We start from the raw sequence: 18,074 nt of genomic DNA, 5'->3' as shown, positions 1-18,074 counted from the left end.
CAGGATTCACTGTTCAAAGAAAACTGATTATATCTAAATACTGTTAAGAGATGGCCAACTAAAAAAACAGCCAGTTAAAAAAGAATGTTTATATAAGGGCTAAATAAAAGGTGCTCAGAAGGCCACTGTGAACATTCTAATAATGAGTAGCCAGAGAGTCGAAGCCTAAAGGGAACCCTTATTTCAAGAGGCCATCAACATAAAAATGGCCTGCAAGCTTAAGCAAACCATAAGCTCCAGAGAATTAATTCCTAGGAGATGATGCAGAACGGGCACATGCTGTTTTCTATTTGAGCCTGAGAGACATCTAGAGCCATACTATCTAATGGTTAATTTGGAGACAGCACTTAATATGCACGTAAGCATTTGAGTTTTCATTTTTTCTCAAAAAAAATGCACATATATATGAATAAGTATTATTTTAATAGACTTTTTTGTTAAAAAAGATGAACTTGAAAAAAAAATCAGTTTACATTATTGTGCAATTAAGTGAACATCATCATGATGGCCATCACAAAAGTAATGTAGTTTCAAAGGCATGAATTTAAATGGAAAGAAATAGGCAAGGGTCTGAAATATGAGTTTTTAATTCTACAAGTAGGTAACCCTGGGTACATCACTCCTGAGTTTCAGGTTCATCATCTGTGAAATGAGGCTACCGTCCTCTCTACCTGTTGTGACTTAACTTGTCAGGACTTAATGACATAATCATAAGTAAAAATGCTTATAAGAGTGCCTGGGAAGTAATAGTAGGCATTTATTATTAACTTCCTATTCTTTTAAAGCAGTAACCTCACCTTACATACACAATTCTTGTTACCTTGGCTGTGTATTTCTCTAATATACCACCATAATAATAATTTTTTTTTAAAGAGTAGGTTTTGGTAAAATGAACTATATAAATATTCGCATGTTTTACTTACAAGGACAGGAGTGATGCTAGCTCTTGTCAGCATCTGTTTTACAAGTCTGTATCTATCATAAAGAGGTTTAACAATATGCCTTTCTTCCCTGGTTACCTGAAGCAAGAAAAATGGAAATCACCTAGTCATCAGAAATCTAAAATTTCTAAAACATTGAGCAATATCACTTTCCCTGCAATTTTTAAAAAGTAATTTTAAGTAAGTAGGCAATCTCCCAAATGTAGGAAACAATGCTCTATGAAACAGCTCTGAAGATGTGGGCCACAAAAGTGATTCATGTTCTTGAAGACAGAAAATCAAATCTTTTCAGCAAGAGAGACATTACCGGCCTTCCATGTTGACTTTCATAATAAAGAAGACTTTTCTGGAGAGAAGTTTTCTCTTCTACCAAATGATCTTTTGTCATTTTCTAGAATAAAAACAAACAAACAAAAAAACCCTTCCATTAGCAGCATCATTCCCTTCCCCAGCACAATGTAAATAATTTGGCTGAAAGGGCAGCCCATTACCACTCTTGCTTAGGTTAATAAGAACACATCTTTTGCTTATGGATTTGCAGGCAACATTTTTCAGTCTCTTGGAGAATCTGGTCTTCTAAAACTAGGTACCAACCGCCTTTGGTGGTTTGATTTATTATATTTTAACTGAATAAGTGATGAATACCAGAGCTTAGTACCTTGGGTAAGTTACTTAGCCTCTTTTTGTTCAACATCCTGATCTGTAAATGGGGATACTTCACCTACCTCACAGAGCTCTAATGAGGACTAAATGAGTTAATACGTTGTAAAGGCATTTACACAGTGCCTACTCAGCACACAATAAAGAAAATAAATGCCTATTAGTTTATTTAATTTTGCACATAATCTTTTTTTTTTTTTTGCGGTACGCGGGCCTCTCACCACTGCGGCCTCTCCCGTTGCAGAGCACAGGCTCCGGACGCGCAGGCTCAGCGGCCACGGCTCACGGGCCCAGACGCTCCGCGGCATGTGGGATCCCCCCGGACCGGGACACAAACCCGTGCCCCCCGCATCGGCAGGCGGACTCCCAACCACTGCACCACCAGGGAAGCCCTGCACATAATCTTTTATTAGCATTATAACTATAATTTTGTTGTGTGTGGGCACATATACAAAACACAGGCACACAACAAGCACAGGTCTTAAACCTGGTGTTTCTCCTAAACTGTTAAAATCTGGCAGCAGTATAGTGGAAAGATCCTGAAAAAAGCTCAACAATGTCAATTTGTGACCCTAGCCTTCTACTCTATGACTTCAGTTCCCCTTCATCTGGCACTTTCTTTATACTGAAAGTAAGATACTCTTCTCCCATCTTTCAGTACTCTAATGGTAGTAGGCAGGAATCCCAAATTTATTTGCCCATAACTCCTTCTCCCTTTGTTCCACAGCACGACCTTTTAACATACCAATGAACCAATGTTCCACAGAATACACTTTAACCCAAATAAAACTCTCCAATTACTCCTAGGACTAATTAAAATTACCCTGTTTGTCATCAGAATGAAAACTAGAGGTACAAAAAAAACTTCAGTGGATATGTACTTCCTATAACAAGCATTTTAGATTATGTACGTTCAGTAGAGGACAGCCAGGTGAAGACTCTGTAAAACATTGTGATTTCAACCTCAAGCTTGTACCTTAAACCTAGGAAAAGGAATTTGAATAAAGCTAATCCAATCAAAATCATTTATAGGAAAGGGGTTGAGGAGGAGAGGAGGCTGGTATAACATAAAAGTAAAACCAAGAAAAATTGGGGGAACTTCTCTGGTGGCACAGTGGTTAAGAATCCGCCTGCCAATGCAGGGGACACGGGTTCGATCCCTAGTCTGGGAAGATCCCACATGCCACAGAGCAACTAAGCCTGTGTGCCACAACTACTGAGCCTGTGCTCTAGAGACTGTGAGCCACAACTACTGAGCCCGCGAGCCACAACCACTGAAGCCCAGATGCCTAAAGCCCGTGCTCTGCAACAAGAGAAGCCACCGCAATGAGAAGCCTGTGCACTGCAATGAAGAGTAGCCCCCACTTGCCACAACTAGAGAAAGCCTGCATGTAGCAATGAAGACCCAATGCAGCCAAAAATAAAGAAAGAAAGAATGAAAGAAAAACTGGGGAGGGGAGCAACTAGAATTTCTAATCCAGCTCTGTTTGAAGGGAGAAAGACTCCAATATTTCGATCATGAGGTATACTCTGTTGTCAAGATAGGAATGCACATCAGGATTCATCACTGCCTGGACAAAAGTTCACCTAAGACCATCTACCTCTGTAGTCTCCCAGCAAATTTCATCTGATAAATGATCTTGGTTGCCAAGTGCTTTGACCAGGACTGCCCTAGGCATAGGCTATACTAAGTAATGGTTCTTCACAAAAATGCATTCAATTAGTCCTCATAACCATATTGTGTTAGTACTTTAACGGACATAATCGCAGTCACATGGCTGTTGAAGGGACTCAGCGGCAGAATGCATATAATATAACCAGTCAGGAACTGGCATAAGCTAAGAATTTAATACATACAACTACTAAGACACAAGGCCAAGATTGAAACTCTGGTATATTTCGTGCTCTTAACACACTCATCTTGCTAACTGCCTCCAATATAAGTGAACAGACCACATTCTAGTTTTTTTAGTTTTATTATTTCGACTCAAGCACTTCTGTTGTGCTGATAAAAACATGCTTCTATAACTACAAACCTGGAGAGTAAACTACCTAGACATCTTTATGCCACTATTGTAATTATTTTATTTCAGGTATTCTAAAGGCTAGTCTGGGCAAAAACCATAGCTCAAGATTACTTTGATATCTTCTGGAAGACACCTCTCAACACGTTTTTCTTTCAGTCTTTTCAGAATAAGTTCAAGTGTTGCTTCCTTAGATGGCTTCTTCTCCTTCTGAATGACCCGGGATTCATCTTCATTCTCTTCATCTTCATGGTCTAGAGAAGAGCCAAAGCTTTTTGGAAGAGTGTTACTACGTGGACGTGTCTGAGGTACAAACTCTCCATCAGAGGTTTTGTGTTTTGCATCTACATTTCAGAACCAAGAGGGTAGATCAGTAATACTGATTTTAGCTAAAATGAAGTTAGGTCAAAAAAGGTGCAAGAGATGCAAAAGCAAAGTATATATCAACAACACACAGGCTCAGATATTTCAAAGTCACATGAAATATTTAAATTATATATATACACTGAGAGAATTATATGGTTTTCCTTTCAACCAATATTCATAGAAAGCTGACTAAAGTGATGCTCTGATGAGCATACAGTAGTAAACAAACAAACATGGTCTCCGTTGTCATGGAGCATGTATTCAGGAAGTAAAAAAACAAAAACTAAGTAATCAGATTAATAAACAAAATAATTTCAATGATTGCTAAGTGCTATAAAGAAGATAAAGTAGAATGATGTCACAATGTTAAAGAAGTGTGCTTTTTGGAAGAGCAACTCCTTTGGATGGAATTGACAAAGAAGGCCTTTCTGAGATGGTAACGTCCTAGTTGAACATGGATTTAAAAGGAGCTAACCTAGCATAGAAGATTTAAGGGAAGAACATTTCTCCCCAGTTGAGGCAATAGCCAGGGCAAGGTCCCTAAATCATGACATATTTAAGGGACAGAAAATGAGGAAAAGTGATAAAATGGGCAAAGGGCAGAGTATAAAGGGCCTTGAAAGCCTGGGTAAGGGGTTTGGACTTTATTCTAAGTGGAAAGGGAAGTCCACTGAACAGCTATGAACAAGATAGTAACATAGTTTTTATAAAAGATAATTTTGGCTGCTATGCAGAGAAGGCACTGTAGGACAGTAAGAGTGGAAGAAAATTGGGAAATTAGTTAGGAGGCTAATAATTTAATGACACTCATTAGTAATATATTCAAGGTAGTGATTCTCACTGATGGTTGGAAACTGGTGTTACACGAGGAAATTTTTGACAGAATTTTAAGGGAAAATTCTAAAGAAGTAGGAGAACTTATTTAACCATAAGAATGTAAATAAACTCAATGACAATAGGGACCCTGTTTGTCTTGTTCACTGCTACAACCTCAGATGTCTTCAAGTACTTGGTATTTACAGACACTAAAATTTCTGTTGAATAAATTCAAATGAATAAACCAAAATGTGATGCTCCAGATTACAAACCCACACTCGGTACAGATAATTTTTTAGGTATTAACAATTATTAAAAAGCATGTTCACTGAACAGCCACAAAGGAAATAAACCTTAGCAGGTGCTATACTGGACTGACACCCAGTAACACACGACCTAGTTTTTGATTCAAGACGACTTACAATTTAGTCTTTGTAGTATAAAAGGCTGATGATTATGCTTAGCCTTGGATGAAATACCCACCAAAAATTCTTAATACCTACCCAAACCCAAAACTGCTTAATATTTGAAATATGTTTCATATAAACTTCATAATACAATACCACCTGTGAATATATAATCTAGGGTACCCTTCAAAAGACTATTACTAATAAAAACACATGAAAGACATTTGGAAGAATGTAATATAGTATTGCAACTTTGACTACTACTATAGTATTGCAACCATAACTACTAAAAGAACAAGAGAACTTTTATTTTGCCAGATAGTGTCCAAGATTTAAAATTATCAAAAATTATAACTATAATTCTCAGATATTATTATAAAGAATATTTTAAAATGCAATTATATTAGAAAAATGGCACATTTTATACCTTTGATTTGCTTTCGCAGTTTGGTGAGCTCTGTCATCCATTTTAATACCTTTGGATTGGCTGCTATATCACTGTAGGAGGGCTGAAAATTAAGAAAACAGAATCACTGATTAGGCACTCATCAACCCCCTACCTGCGCTAAGTCCCTCTCTGATAATTGCCTTTGCCCAAAGGAGCTGCCTGGCCCAAGGTTACAACCCCTCCTCCAGAGCAGCCAGCATCCATGACTGGTTATGCGGGATTAAAAAGGCCTGGCGCCCTCATCTCAATTCAGGTCAATCCTGAGCAGCCATCCTAGCTTGAGACCCCATGGAACCTCCTCTATTAAACCATGCTGGCCTCACTCCTTACAGCTGCGATTCTCCCTAAACACTCTCTTGGAAATCGCATGCACTGAAATCTCTGTCTCAGAATGTTTCCCAGATGATCCAACCTAAAACAACTCTACCACTATAAATCTACTCATAGATAGACGCTGTTCTTTCATAAAGATAGTATTTTAAGAGATTTGTTAACACATCAATAAAATTAAGATATGAAATTCTAAAAAAAGAAAGAGAATCCATTTAAACCTTTGTGGGTAAGCAATGGTTTTTGTTTTTTGTTTTTTTTGCCATGCCGCACGGCATGCAGGATCTTAGTTCCCCGACCAGGGATTGAACCTATGCCCACTGCAGTGGAAGCGTGGAGTCTTAACAACTGGACTGCCAGGAAGTCCCAATGGTTATTTTAATTTATGCCCAGATAGTATTTTATAGTTCTCCTGGCAGAGATTTCACTCAATCCTCATTTCATCTTATTTTAAGTAGACAGGGCAAGATATTAAGTAAAGCTCTCTTGGAGGAGGGCCTATCAACTGGCAGAAGCCAGATTTGAATATGGGTCTTCCGACTCCAAGTATAGGGCTTTTTCCACTTCACATGTTCTAATTATTAAATATCTCATCCCTCCACCCCCACATCCCCTGGCTACCTGTGGTTTTTCAGAGAGCACAGCATTAACGTGATTTGTCAATGTAAAGTATTTGCTTTAAGAATTCTACAAGCTGTTTTCCAATAGAAATATAAAAATGCAATGGTGCAATGGCAAGAATACTGGTCTGGAATCAGAAGGCTAAGGACCTATATAATCTCAGATCTACATGATCACTATTTCTCTGGGCATCTTAGATTCGTTCTCTCTCGCAGGAAAGAGATGGAGGACTTTCTTGGAGAGCATTAGTCTCCAAGTTCCAACAGATCTACCTCACAGTGGACAATGCTACAAACTTACCTTGCTATTTCTTTCCCTTTCAAACTGTTCCTCAAATTGTCTGATTTTTTTCTGAAGTTTCTTGACTAAGTGGTATGGTGTTCTGTCTTCTCTTTTTTCATCTTTTGAACTAAAAGATGATCTTCGAGTCCTGAATTAAAACAAGAGGCAAATACTGTTAGTTAAATCTTTAAGTTATCGACACCATCTCTCTTATTATCCTGATAAAACATGATACTATTACCAAGAAGTATATTTTTAAAGTGAAATTAAGTCCCTAACACTAAAGGACAGGTAGTAAAAAGAAACTTAAACTATGTTAGAGACCACAAAATTAGCTAACACAAGTAGCAATGAAAACAATTGGGAATCATTCAAAAGTTGTCTGGGCAAAGGCAGAAGAGAAACAAAGACATCTAGCAGCTCAGAGCTCTTTTGGTGTTCAAACTGCAAAGGAAAGGTTCTAACTTTCAGGATCAATTTTAAGTTTTGATTATAAAAACATCTAGGATTGGTGAGCTCCACTTGCAGCTTCCCTTCCAGAGTTCTACATTTCAGTCACAAGTGAATAAAAACACCATGGAAAGATGTCTTATTGGACAGCAAGCCCCCAAAATACCTCAGTGAACTCAGAATTTAGGGGCAGCCAAAATAAAAAATTACAAAAGCATGCTTCATGAAATAGGGGAGAAAGCTCTCAACTGCAGGTCTGGAGGATTAAAATCTCTCAAAGGACCTGGGTATGTGATAGGATTCACCTCCCATAAGAACATAAAAGTCATATACCTAGCAAAAGAAAGTGCTTTGGATGAGGAATCCAATGTTTCTGGATCATGTAGGAAACGCTGGCTTTGCCCAAAATCTAAACTCCGGTGTGATAATACTGGAGGACAGTCCTCTTCCAGAGGATGATGATTCATTCTTCCAGCTTGTGGAGAGAGTTGAGCTTCTCCAGACTCAGAGTCTTCCTGCCAAGACTTAAAAGCAGGAAATGGCTCTGCAAAACAAACACAAAGAATAGTACCATGGGTCTCTTGGTTCCACATGGAAAAAAAGTCACGCAATATCAGCTATATATTCTTTAAACCTTTATCATTATGTAGTGGTTCATATAATAATTATGGGTTACTAGGGTCTTCATAAAGCCTAATATAGTTTAAAATTGTCTGAGCTTCATTTTTCAGCTCAGAGTTCTAATTTCACATAAGGAGTTACACTTTAAATTTCTGAACCCAGTCACAAAGTAAGAAGGGACACTGTCAAGCTCTTTAAAATTAAAATGTTATTTTTCAAGTAGGGAAAAGTCTTCTTTTATAAACAGTAAACACTTAACAGTCATCAGTTAGGAATTTAACTTAGCCAAATGCTGCCAGGTGAATAAATCATCCCTCACTGTAAAATTACTGTGTTAAGAACTGGAAGCTATTCCCCATGCTATTCAGAACACTTACCAAATGGAGTTCTTGGACTCCGAAAGAATTCTAACCTTCCCAAACAAAAGCAGCTAACTCATCTGACAGTACCTGGCCTCTAACATTAAACTGTGGTGATTATTTTCTGCTACAGGATTCCTGTGTATAATACATATTTTAATAATTAAACACCCCAAAGTATGACCAAGACAAAATTTAAAAGCACTACTCCCTCTTAAGCACATCTATTTTATTGGAGTTATCCTGTATGTTCTCAAATGAAGCCATGTTAAGATATTTGATGTCTTTGCACAAATAAGGTTTGATTACATACAGAACACATATAGATAAACACACAATCCACAAATATACTCCAAATACAAAATTATCTTCAAGTATCACTGGATTCAGGGTGGGGATTGGGACTTTTCCATCTACACGTTAACTTTATAACTACAGCGTAAAACGTTGATACTGTGGCTTTTAAAAGCAAAAAATAGTTAAGTATTTCTGGATGCAAAAATGGCTTGACAGTGTCAGAAATCAAGAATGATGTTTTCTTTTTCTTCACACAATACCTACGCATTGCTACTAATTTAGTTTAACTTTATGCATTAGCAATTTAAAGCATTACTTTTTTTCAGGGTAATAACATAATTAATTTAGTTTTTAAAGCCCAGATCAATCTGATAACTAAAAATTGAGTACTAAGCGTGCAATCCCATAATAAACCCAGCAATAAAGTGATTTTCAAAACAACCCTTGTACCTGCTTCCCAGAAAATAAGTAACTGGTAATAAACATTTTATGAGAAATCTCCTGTTTTAAGAAAAGAAGGAACTAACAAAAACAATATTTTCTGGGTATCATCTTTAACCCAGAATAGTTTTCCTAATATATGGGGACAGCAGGAGAAGGGCTAATAAAAAGGCAAACAAAGTGAACCATAAAAAGGCAAAAAGCTAAACTATGGCGAACCATACTTACCCTCCCCATCTCTCTGCAGATGCATTGTTTTGAAATCAATGAGGGGAAAAGTGATAGGGCATGACGCTAATAAAATGGAAAAAATGGCAAAAAATACTAAAGTGAACACACAGCACAGTCAGAACAAACCATACACATAACTAACACAAAGCCAAAGATACCAAAAACATTTCCCTAAAACCAGTTAGGCATTCTGCTCAAAAACTTTATTCAAAGAAATTACTACTAACCAAACTTTAAAAACAAACACAAACATACATTTCTGTTTCAGCAAGCAAGGCAAAAAAAAAAAAATCAAAGTAGTGCTGTTCTATTAAAACTCAAACATAAAACTGAAGAAATGGAAACTTAATCAGGTACTGTTGAAACTTTTCAGTATAAATGATTTGACAGAAAAATATTTCCTTTAGTTTGCTCTTTGAAAAGATCCTACTGTATTTCATTCAAGAGTCAGCAGGAAAGAATCTGAAGTAAAGATGTTGTCTACTTCCATTAAAAACCAAGATCTTTGGATGGCTGCTACAAATGCATACTGGTGGCAGACATGTGCTACCTGCTTGCTAACTGCATTCTGCGGACTACCATTTGAACAATACAAAAAAACAAAACCCACATACTTAGGAAGAGTGAGGTGGTCCTCCATTTGAAGTCACCCTACTTCTCTATTAAGAGTCATTTCAAATGGGGTATGTCTCTGATTCCAAGGTATGTAGGGTCTAAAGTAATTTGGTCTCTTAAGGAAGACTATTATTTAGAATATCTTGACTCCCAGTTGTAGAAAATCAGTCTCTGTATTATGGGGCACAGTTGGAAAGAACATGGTCTGCTAATAGCTACTCTCCCAAGCACATGCAGAGTTCATGACTGAGAAGTTTACTCAGATGTCTACTGCTCTTGGCTCTCTGAAAGTCACTGACCCTTACTCCTGGAGGAGCCAGAAGGAGGTCTACGAGGACTTGTCACAGCCAGGTAGCTAACAGGGCAGTTCAGACACTGAAAATCAGGGATCAGGAGTACATAGTGACCTACTTTCCCTACCACCACAAGTTGTAAAGGATGGATTCTGACAAAGCAACAAAAGAGAGCCTACCATCAGGGGATGGTCTCTTTGGGGAAGCCTCCAGAAAGCTGAAGCTGGACAGAGAATGTCCTATCTCCTCAGACAATGGAAAACAAATGGTCTTCTATGCTTAAAACTTAAGATCAGAACCCTTAGGACAAAGATTGTAAAGGGCTATTTATCTGCATCCTCCAAAAAGAAGGATTAAATCCTCTGTCAGAATCCCAGCTTTATCTTTCACAGACTCTTTTCCTACTACAGCTCAAGGGATGCTCTATTGACCACCACTCCTTTTCAGTGACCATGCCAGGATAAATAACTAAAATGGACATCTGATCTTCACTGCCACCAGAATGCTAACGTATCCCTAACTCTGGGGAGCATCTTCATAAATTCCAAACATCCTGAATAACCCAGAACAAAGTAAATGGAAGACAACTTCCTGATTTAGTCTAAGTTAAGACACATAATATGCCATTAGGCATGCCAAACACCTAGACCAAAAAAGGGGTAGGAGGGGGAGGAGGAAAGACAGCAATAAAGATTGGCACAATGATTTGTTTGGGGCTTTTAGAAAATTGGCTATACCTTAAAAATAAATAAATAAAAATGCTCCTACTGTGATCAGGTACATAGACTTGAGGTGGCAAAAGGAGTCCGTGGTATTGGCATTGCAATTCGTCTTGTTATTGCTACTGTATGTCACTGGCTAACTTGCCAAAGGTGAGATTACCAAGGGATCTTCATCCAAGTGAACAAATATACAACTTTAAGATTTCTGAGTGGTCTCCTTGTCTCTTTACATAGGAAGGTGTATGATCCAGAGGCCTCCTGGATCCAAATTTGCTTCTTACTTCCACTCCCAACCGCAACATTTTATTTGAAAGTTTACAAACACACAGCAAAGTTGAGAGAATTTTAAAGTGGACTTCTATATACCAATCACCTAGATTCTACCATTAACATTTTACTATACTTGCTTTATAACATTCCCATTCCATTAACCATCTTATTTTCTTCATGGATTTCAAAGTAAACTGTAGATACCTGTATACTTCCCCATAAACACTTCTGCATGCAAATCATTCACTGAAGTTCAGTATTTATTTATACTTTTTGCTTCTTTTGATTAAAAAAAACCTTACATACAATGAAACGCAAGTCTTAAGTATATATCTGCTGAGTTTTGACAAATACATATACCCATGTGGCTTGCCTTTTTAAATTAAAATTAAAATTTCTCTCCTTTGTAAAATTTGTTAGGACCCTGCTCCCATACCTTCATAACCTAATACAGAGATACAGGGATACAGTACAATATGTGCTTACAAATAACCTTGAAGACAATTTCTTTTTTAATGTATTCCTGATGATTATAAAGAAAAGGTAGCTATATATAAGCCCTCTGTTTAAAGTGGTGAGATCCCCAAGCCCTAACATACCAGACTTTCAAAAACTGGGAGACAGCACCTGGTTTAACAATTAACAAAATCCTATCCTTGATTTTATTTTTTTCATCAGTAAACATCCATCTTCAGAGCTAATGGATAAAATAAGAACTTCTAGTTCAAATGAGATAGTTGCCCCATAATTTCATTAGTGCATTTGAGTAAAAATAGTCACTCACTCTTACATGAATCAAATAAGAATGAATAATGTTGCTAAGAAAAGGGCAGTAATCTCATTACTGCCTTGGGTAATTTCAGTTACAAATAACATTATCAGGAAAATAATGTGTGTGGGTAAAATTACCTTCCCATTTATCACCGTCAGAAACATTCTTCAGATCTAAATGTGGAATTTGGACACATGCTGCCTCCCCTTGAACACCAACACTTTGACCTCCTGGCACTTCTGATTCAGTGTTGGCATTCAAATCACATATCTTGCTACTAGAATCCTGTATTTTAAAATAAAGAATACATTTCACAACAAAGAAGCTTTTCACACCCAGCTTAAAGACAACCAGCATATATCCTTGTGTAGTCTTCATTAGTTTACTGTGCCTACAGTTAACTGTCCCACTCCCACCATTCAAACTATTTTCAAATACAAATGTGCAGTTTTATAATACATCTTACTGGAACACAAAGTTTGGATCCCAAATTGAGAAAACTGTTTTCATAACTAAGTTTCTTGTAACCAAAAGTGGCAAATAACACAAAAACAAACAAAAAAACTAAAGTGGCAAATCAAGTTGCTGCTTAACTGTAAAACATTTGGTAAGAGTATTTACATTTCAACCTATTAAACCCAAGAGTTAAAGGTCAGATACAATAACTGGTAGATTAAACCTAGTCGAACTTTTAAGAACCATAAGAGAAAAATAATTCTTACCAGAATGAAGTGTGACAATTTATCACTGTCAAATGACAAACATTCTTTCCTAAAAATCAAGTGAAGTTATTAGTCTTTTAAGAATAAATTGGTTCCTGTCATTGCATATTTCTTACCTAGATTCCTCTCTTCCTCATACAGTTAGGATTTACAGGGTGAGAGCATAAAACAACAACTGGACATATGCCCATTCTTTGGAGCCTTATTATCTGAAAATCACACACTACTGAAAAGATCCACAGAATCAGTTCAGGTGTAGAAAAATTAAGTAACATTTACCACCCCTTTACACAGCCACTACCCCAAAAGAAAAACACTTTAAAAGGAAAAATATAATCCACAATAAATAAAAGCCAAAAGAACTGAATATATAATGGAAAAGATTTTATAAAAATAAATATTAGTTTTAACCAAATAACTTTATTCTCTCCCACTCTGGGACACTTTTTTCCTTTTTAAAGACTTCTTAAAGGTATAGCTATGTGTGTGTATATATATATATATATATATATATATATATATATATATATATATATATATATATTTTTTTTTTTTTTTTTTTTTTTTTTGCGGTACGCGGGCCTCTCACTGTTGTGGCCTCTCCCATTGCGGAACACAGGCTCCGGGCACGCAGGCTCAGCGGCCATGGCTCACGGGCCCAGCCGCTCCGTGGCATGTGGGATCTTCCCGGACCGGAGCACGAACCCGTGTCCCCTGCATCGGCAGGCGGACTCTCAACCACTGCGCCACCAGGGAAGCCCTATGTACCTATATTTTAAATCTGATGGTATTCTATTACAATCAAAACAAGGTTACTACTTCTAAACCTCTCCTTCCTAAAAACATAATGGTAACATGTAAAAAGGAAATTTATAAAATCTCAATTCACTTCTTATTCCCCCATAAAAACTAACCCCCATCTAGAACAAGTGTTAAAGCAAGCTGTCACAAATGATCTCTACCTATTTGACCAGTCAACACAGTATCTAGTATCACAGTAGGTTATCAATATGCCGACTGCGGGAAAGTTCTCCTCCCCAAAGACACTGTGGCAATTTACAAAGATACTCACTGGTGCTGCTCCTACCCTGCCATAAAAGAGTGTGCATAAAAGAACTGCAAGAAGACAGGTCTTGATCTAAATATGGATTCTTGCTGAGCATGAGAAACAAACTAAATTCCCTGGGAAGCAAAAGCCCTCTTTTGCTTAGAGTGGGAGCAAATGGGGGGATGAGCTAAATTCTACCCTAACAGACTAAAAGACCTAATCACCTAAATTTGAGAAACATTGAGTGTTAAACATGCAAAATGTAATCCACTTAACCAAGGAAATCTTTGGGTCTAAAAACAAGTTTGCTAACCTATACATAAGTTGAAGGGGAAAGAGCTTTCTTGAAAAGATTGAGTCCTCACTAAATGGATCCTTATTGTTCTACCAAATCCAGATGTCATCATTCTGGGGATGCCTGTTAATGCTGTTAATCTTTTATCTTCAGCCCATAGCTCCAATATTCCCTGGGCTGGAAGAAGATCATTCCTGCCTCCTGAAAGGAAGCACAAGGAACTGCTGTAAGCAGGAAATCTGTGGACCTTCAGAGTATGGGGACGCTCCAGAGACATGGCTCCAAAGAATTTACGTGCCCTCAGAGAACAGGTTTCCTACCCACAATTAAGAGAGACAATGGCATTAATGCAGGTTTACCCCTGCCAACAGGCTATCACCAAATTAGTAATGCTGTATGGGACTTCTCAGTATTTACAATCTAGTCTCCAACTTCATTACTAATGTGTTTTTAGAATATCGAATCATCATTCTGAAGAAAATTATAACACACTTCTTAGCAATGTCTTAAAGAATCATAAGAAGAGTAACGACACCCACAACCTACTTTAAAACATTCTAGAAAGCTTCTGTTTAAAGGGACTTTATGTATCGAGTAACTATGGGGACTACATATGGCTGAAATACTCATTGCCTCAGGGATCCCCCTTCCATTACTGCTGGCCAAGGACATAAACAAGCACCAACTGCATAGGACTGTACTGGGACACATGGAGGAGTAGTTAGAAGGGGAACAAAAACATCCCTACATATTTGTTGATGCAACTATGTTACAAACTTTCAGTTAGCTATCCATAGTTCCAAGACTATGAATTAACTCACTGAAATGTATTCAAAATATCAATAAACTCCCAAATTGTTCTACAAATCAGCTGAAAGTTTTAAGTGTCTCCAAGAAGGCTGTGTTCTTCCTTCTGAACGTTTTCCAAGTTATAACTAATGTCTGTCTGAACCTGCATCTACTTTCAATATTTATGGACATTTAATATGCTTTATACTTACCATCAAAACAAAACATTTGGTTTTTTAGATCATCTAAAATGTATGTTATAATGGATAGCTTCATCTAAAACATTCACCCCAGAATCTGTAAAGAACTCCAATTCTCAAAATGAATAATTAATTAGCAACAACAAGAGAAAATGCTTACCTCTCAAGACAGCCATCTTCACCATCACCATGATCACTGCATGGCTCTAACAGTATACCTACAGTCTGACAAAAAGAACACACCACCGTATTAATGGAGTTCCCATCACTTACATATGAGACGAAGTTTCCGATCTAAATTAGGATATTAGATTATAAGTTAGTCAAATGCCCCTCTTTAACTACTACTTATAATAGTCTATAGATGTTAGCATCTCTTTTTACAGAGAGTAATTTATCTTCCTCAAAACCTGAGTCTTATGTGTGTTTGCGTGTGTGTGTATAAAATGAGGACCCTGCATTTCTTGCTACCCCAGTGGGCAATAGGTACTGCTACTACTATCACATTCTTTTTCCTTCCTTAGAATTCTCTCCTCTGAAAATGATGGTCTGCTACTTCTCTTTCTCCTCAGCCATGAACATACAGGTTGGTTAACTTCCTAGCAGGTAACAGAGGAGTCATGTAGTTCACCAGATCCCTTTATTACATATAATTGAAATAACACCTCTGAACCTCAGAAACACATGAGAAGGCTCCTGCATTTTCCAATGGGCTTAGTGACATCATCCCATGCTTATTCCTCCCTTAAAATAAATACCTCCCAAGTCTAATACAAATGTCTTGTGCATTACTTCAAACTATGTAAACTTTTTAGTGTCTTTGATGATCACCTCTGAAATCAACAAAAGCTTTGATCTTCTTAGATTCTTCTTAAGAAACTACCACTTGTGCAGTTTTGTTTAATATGAAAGACAGTCTGTAAGGAGCTATTAAAATACTTCTCTCTTTTCCAACTAGATATCTCTGTGAAGCTAAACTGGCCTCATGCACTAGAAACAAAAGAACCTATAGAACAGAGAGAATGCAGAAGCAGGTATGAGAATCCAGCTGACTTCTGTTAAGTCAGACAGACATTAACCAGATTTGTAGATATGTATAACAATGCTGTGCCTCAAATTAACTATTTTTAAAAATAGCTGCTTTTGAGCAGAAGTAAGAAGCACTACAATCTTGCAGCCTGTGGAACAAAAACCACATTCACAGAAAGATAGACAAGATGAAAAGGCAGAGGACTATGTACCAGATGAAGGAACAAGATAAAACCCCAGAAAAACAACTAAATGAAGTGGAGATAGGCAACCTTTGAGAAAAAGAATTCAGAATAATGATAGTGAAGATGATCCAGGACCCTGGAAAAAGAATGGAGGCAAAGATCGAGAAGATGCAAGAAATGCTTAACAAAGACTTAGAAAAATTAAAGAACAAACAAACAGAGATGCACAATACAATAACTGCAATGAAAAATACACTAGAAGGAATCAATAGCAGAATAACTGAGGCAGAAGAACAGATAAGTGACCTGGAAGACAGAATGGTGGAATTCACTGCTGCGGAACAGAATAAAGAAAAAAGAATGAAAAGAAATGAAGACAGCCTAAGAGACCTCTGGGACAACATTAAATGCAACAACATTCACATTATAGGGGTCCCAGAAAGAGAAGAGAGAGAGAAAGGACCCGGAAAATATTTGAAGAGATTATAGTTGAAAACTTCCCTAACACGGGAAAGGAAATAGCCACCCAAGTCCAGGAAGCGCAGAGAGTTCCATACAGGATAAACCCAAGGAGAAACATGCCAAGAAACATAGTAATCAAATTGGCAAAAATTAAAGACAAAGAAAAATTATTGAAAGCAGCAAGGGAAAAACGACAAATAACATACAAGGGAACACCCATAAGGTTAACAGCTGATTTCTCAGCAGGAACTCTACAAACGAGAAGGAAGTTGCATGATATACTTAAAGTGATGAAAGGGAAGAACCTACAACCAAGATTACTCTACCGGGCAAGGATCTCATTCAGATTCGATGGAGAAATCAAAAGCTTTACAGACAAGCACAAGCTAAGAGAATTCAGCACCACCAAACCAGCTCTACAACAAATGCTAAAGGAACTTCTCTAAGTGGGAAACACAAGAGAAGAAAAGGACCTACAAAAACAAAACCAAAACAATTAAGAAAATGATAATAGGAACATACATATCGATAATTACCTTAAATGTGAATGGATTAAATGCTCCAACGAAAACAGGCTTGCTGAATGGATACAAAAACAAGACCTGTATATATGCTGTCTACAAGAGACCCACTTCAGACCTAGGGACACATACAGACTGAAAGTGAGGGGATGGAAAAAGATATTCCATGAAAATGGAAATCAAAAGAAAGCTGGAGTAGCAATACACATATCAGATAAAATAGACTTTAAAATAAAGAATGTTACAAGAGACAAGGAAGGACACTACATAATGATCAAGGGATTAATCCAAGAAGAAGATATAACAATTATAAATATATATGCACCCAACATAGGAACACCTCAATACATAAGGCAACTGCTAACAGCTATATAACAGGAAATCAACAGTAACACAATAATAGTGGGGGACTTTAACACCTCACTTACACCAATGGACAGATCATCCAAAATGAAAATAAATAAGGAAACAGAAGCTTTAAATGACACAATAGACCAGATAGATTTAATTGATATTTATAGGACATTCCATCCAAAAACGGCAGACTACACTTTCTTCTCAAGTGCACACGGAACATTCTCCAGGATAGATCACATCTTGGGTCACAAATCAAGCCTCAGTAAATTTAAGAAAATTGAAATCATATCAAGCATCTTTTCTGACTACAATGCTATGAGATCAGAAATGAATTACAGGGAAAAAAACGTAAAAAAACACAAACACATGAAGGCTAAACAATACGTTACTAAACAACCAAGAGATTACTGAAGAAATCAAAGAGGAAATCAAAAAATACCTAGAGACAAATGACAATGAAAACACGACAATCCAAAACCTATGGGATGCAGCAAAAGCAG

At 37.2% G+C, this 18,074-nt stretch overlaps 1 protein-coding gene across 11 annotated transcripts in view; it reads right to left on the bottom strand.

Moving 5' to 3' along the window:
• The window catches only part of FAM13B (family with sequence similarity 13 member B), an 86,973-nt gene that overhangs the window by 4,875 nt on the left and 64,024 nt on the right, over nucleotides 1–18,074 (bottom strand). For 4 of the 11 annotated variants that reach the window (XM_060008778.1, XM_060008780.1, XM_060008781.1 and 1 more), the window contains 10 exons: nucleotides 15,181–15,245; nucleotides 12,689–12,737; nucleotides 12,104–12,251; nucleotides 9,292–9,357; nucleotides 7,679–7,889; nucleotides 6,914–7,043; nucleotides 5,642–5,723; nucleotides 3,740–3,969; nucleotides 1,249–1,332; nucleotides 924–1,019 (listed from right to left, as the gene is read on the bottom strand). In XM_060008778.1, the coding sequence (XP_059864761.1) occupies nucleotides 924–1,019; nucleotides 1,249–1,332; nucleotides 3,740–3,969; nucleotides 5,642–5,723; nucleotides 6,914–7,043; nucleotides 7,679–7,889; nucleotides 9,292–9,357; nucleotides 12,104–12,251; nucleotides 12,689–12,737; nucleotides 15,181–15,245 (1,161 nt within the window). The remainder of the gene's footprint in view (nucleotides 1–923; nucleotides 1,020–1,248; nucleotides 1,333–3,739; nucleotides 3,970–5,641; nucleotides 5,724–6,913; nucleotides 7,044–7,678; nucleotides 7,890–9,291; nucleotides 9,358–12,103; nucleotides 12,252–12,688; nucleotides 12,738–15,180; nucleotides 15,246–18,074) is intronic. The other 7 variants (XM_060008782.1, XM_060008783.1, XM_060008779.1 and 4 more) reach the window with 4 other exon arrangements.

The sequence above is a fragment of the Delphinus delphis genome, chromosome 3 (genome assembly GCF_949987515.2).
Source record: "Delphinus delphis chromosome 3, mDelDel1.2, whole genome shotgun sequence".
In the NCBI taxonomy this organism is placed as follows: Eukaryota; Metazoa; Chordata; class Mammalia; order Artiodactyla; family Delphinidae; genus Delphinus; species Delphinus delphis.
This window is presented reverse-complemented; position numbering and strand designations above follow the sequence as displayed.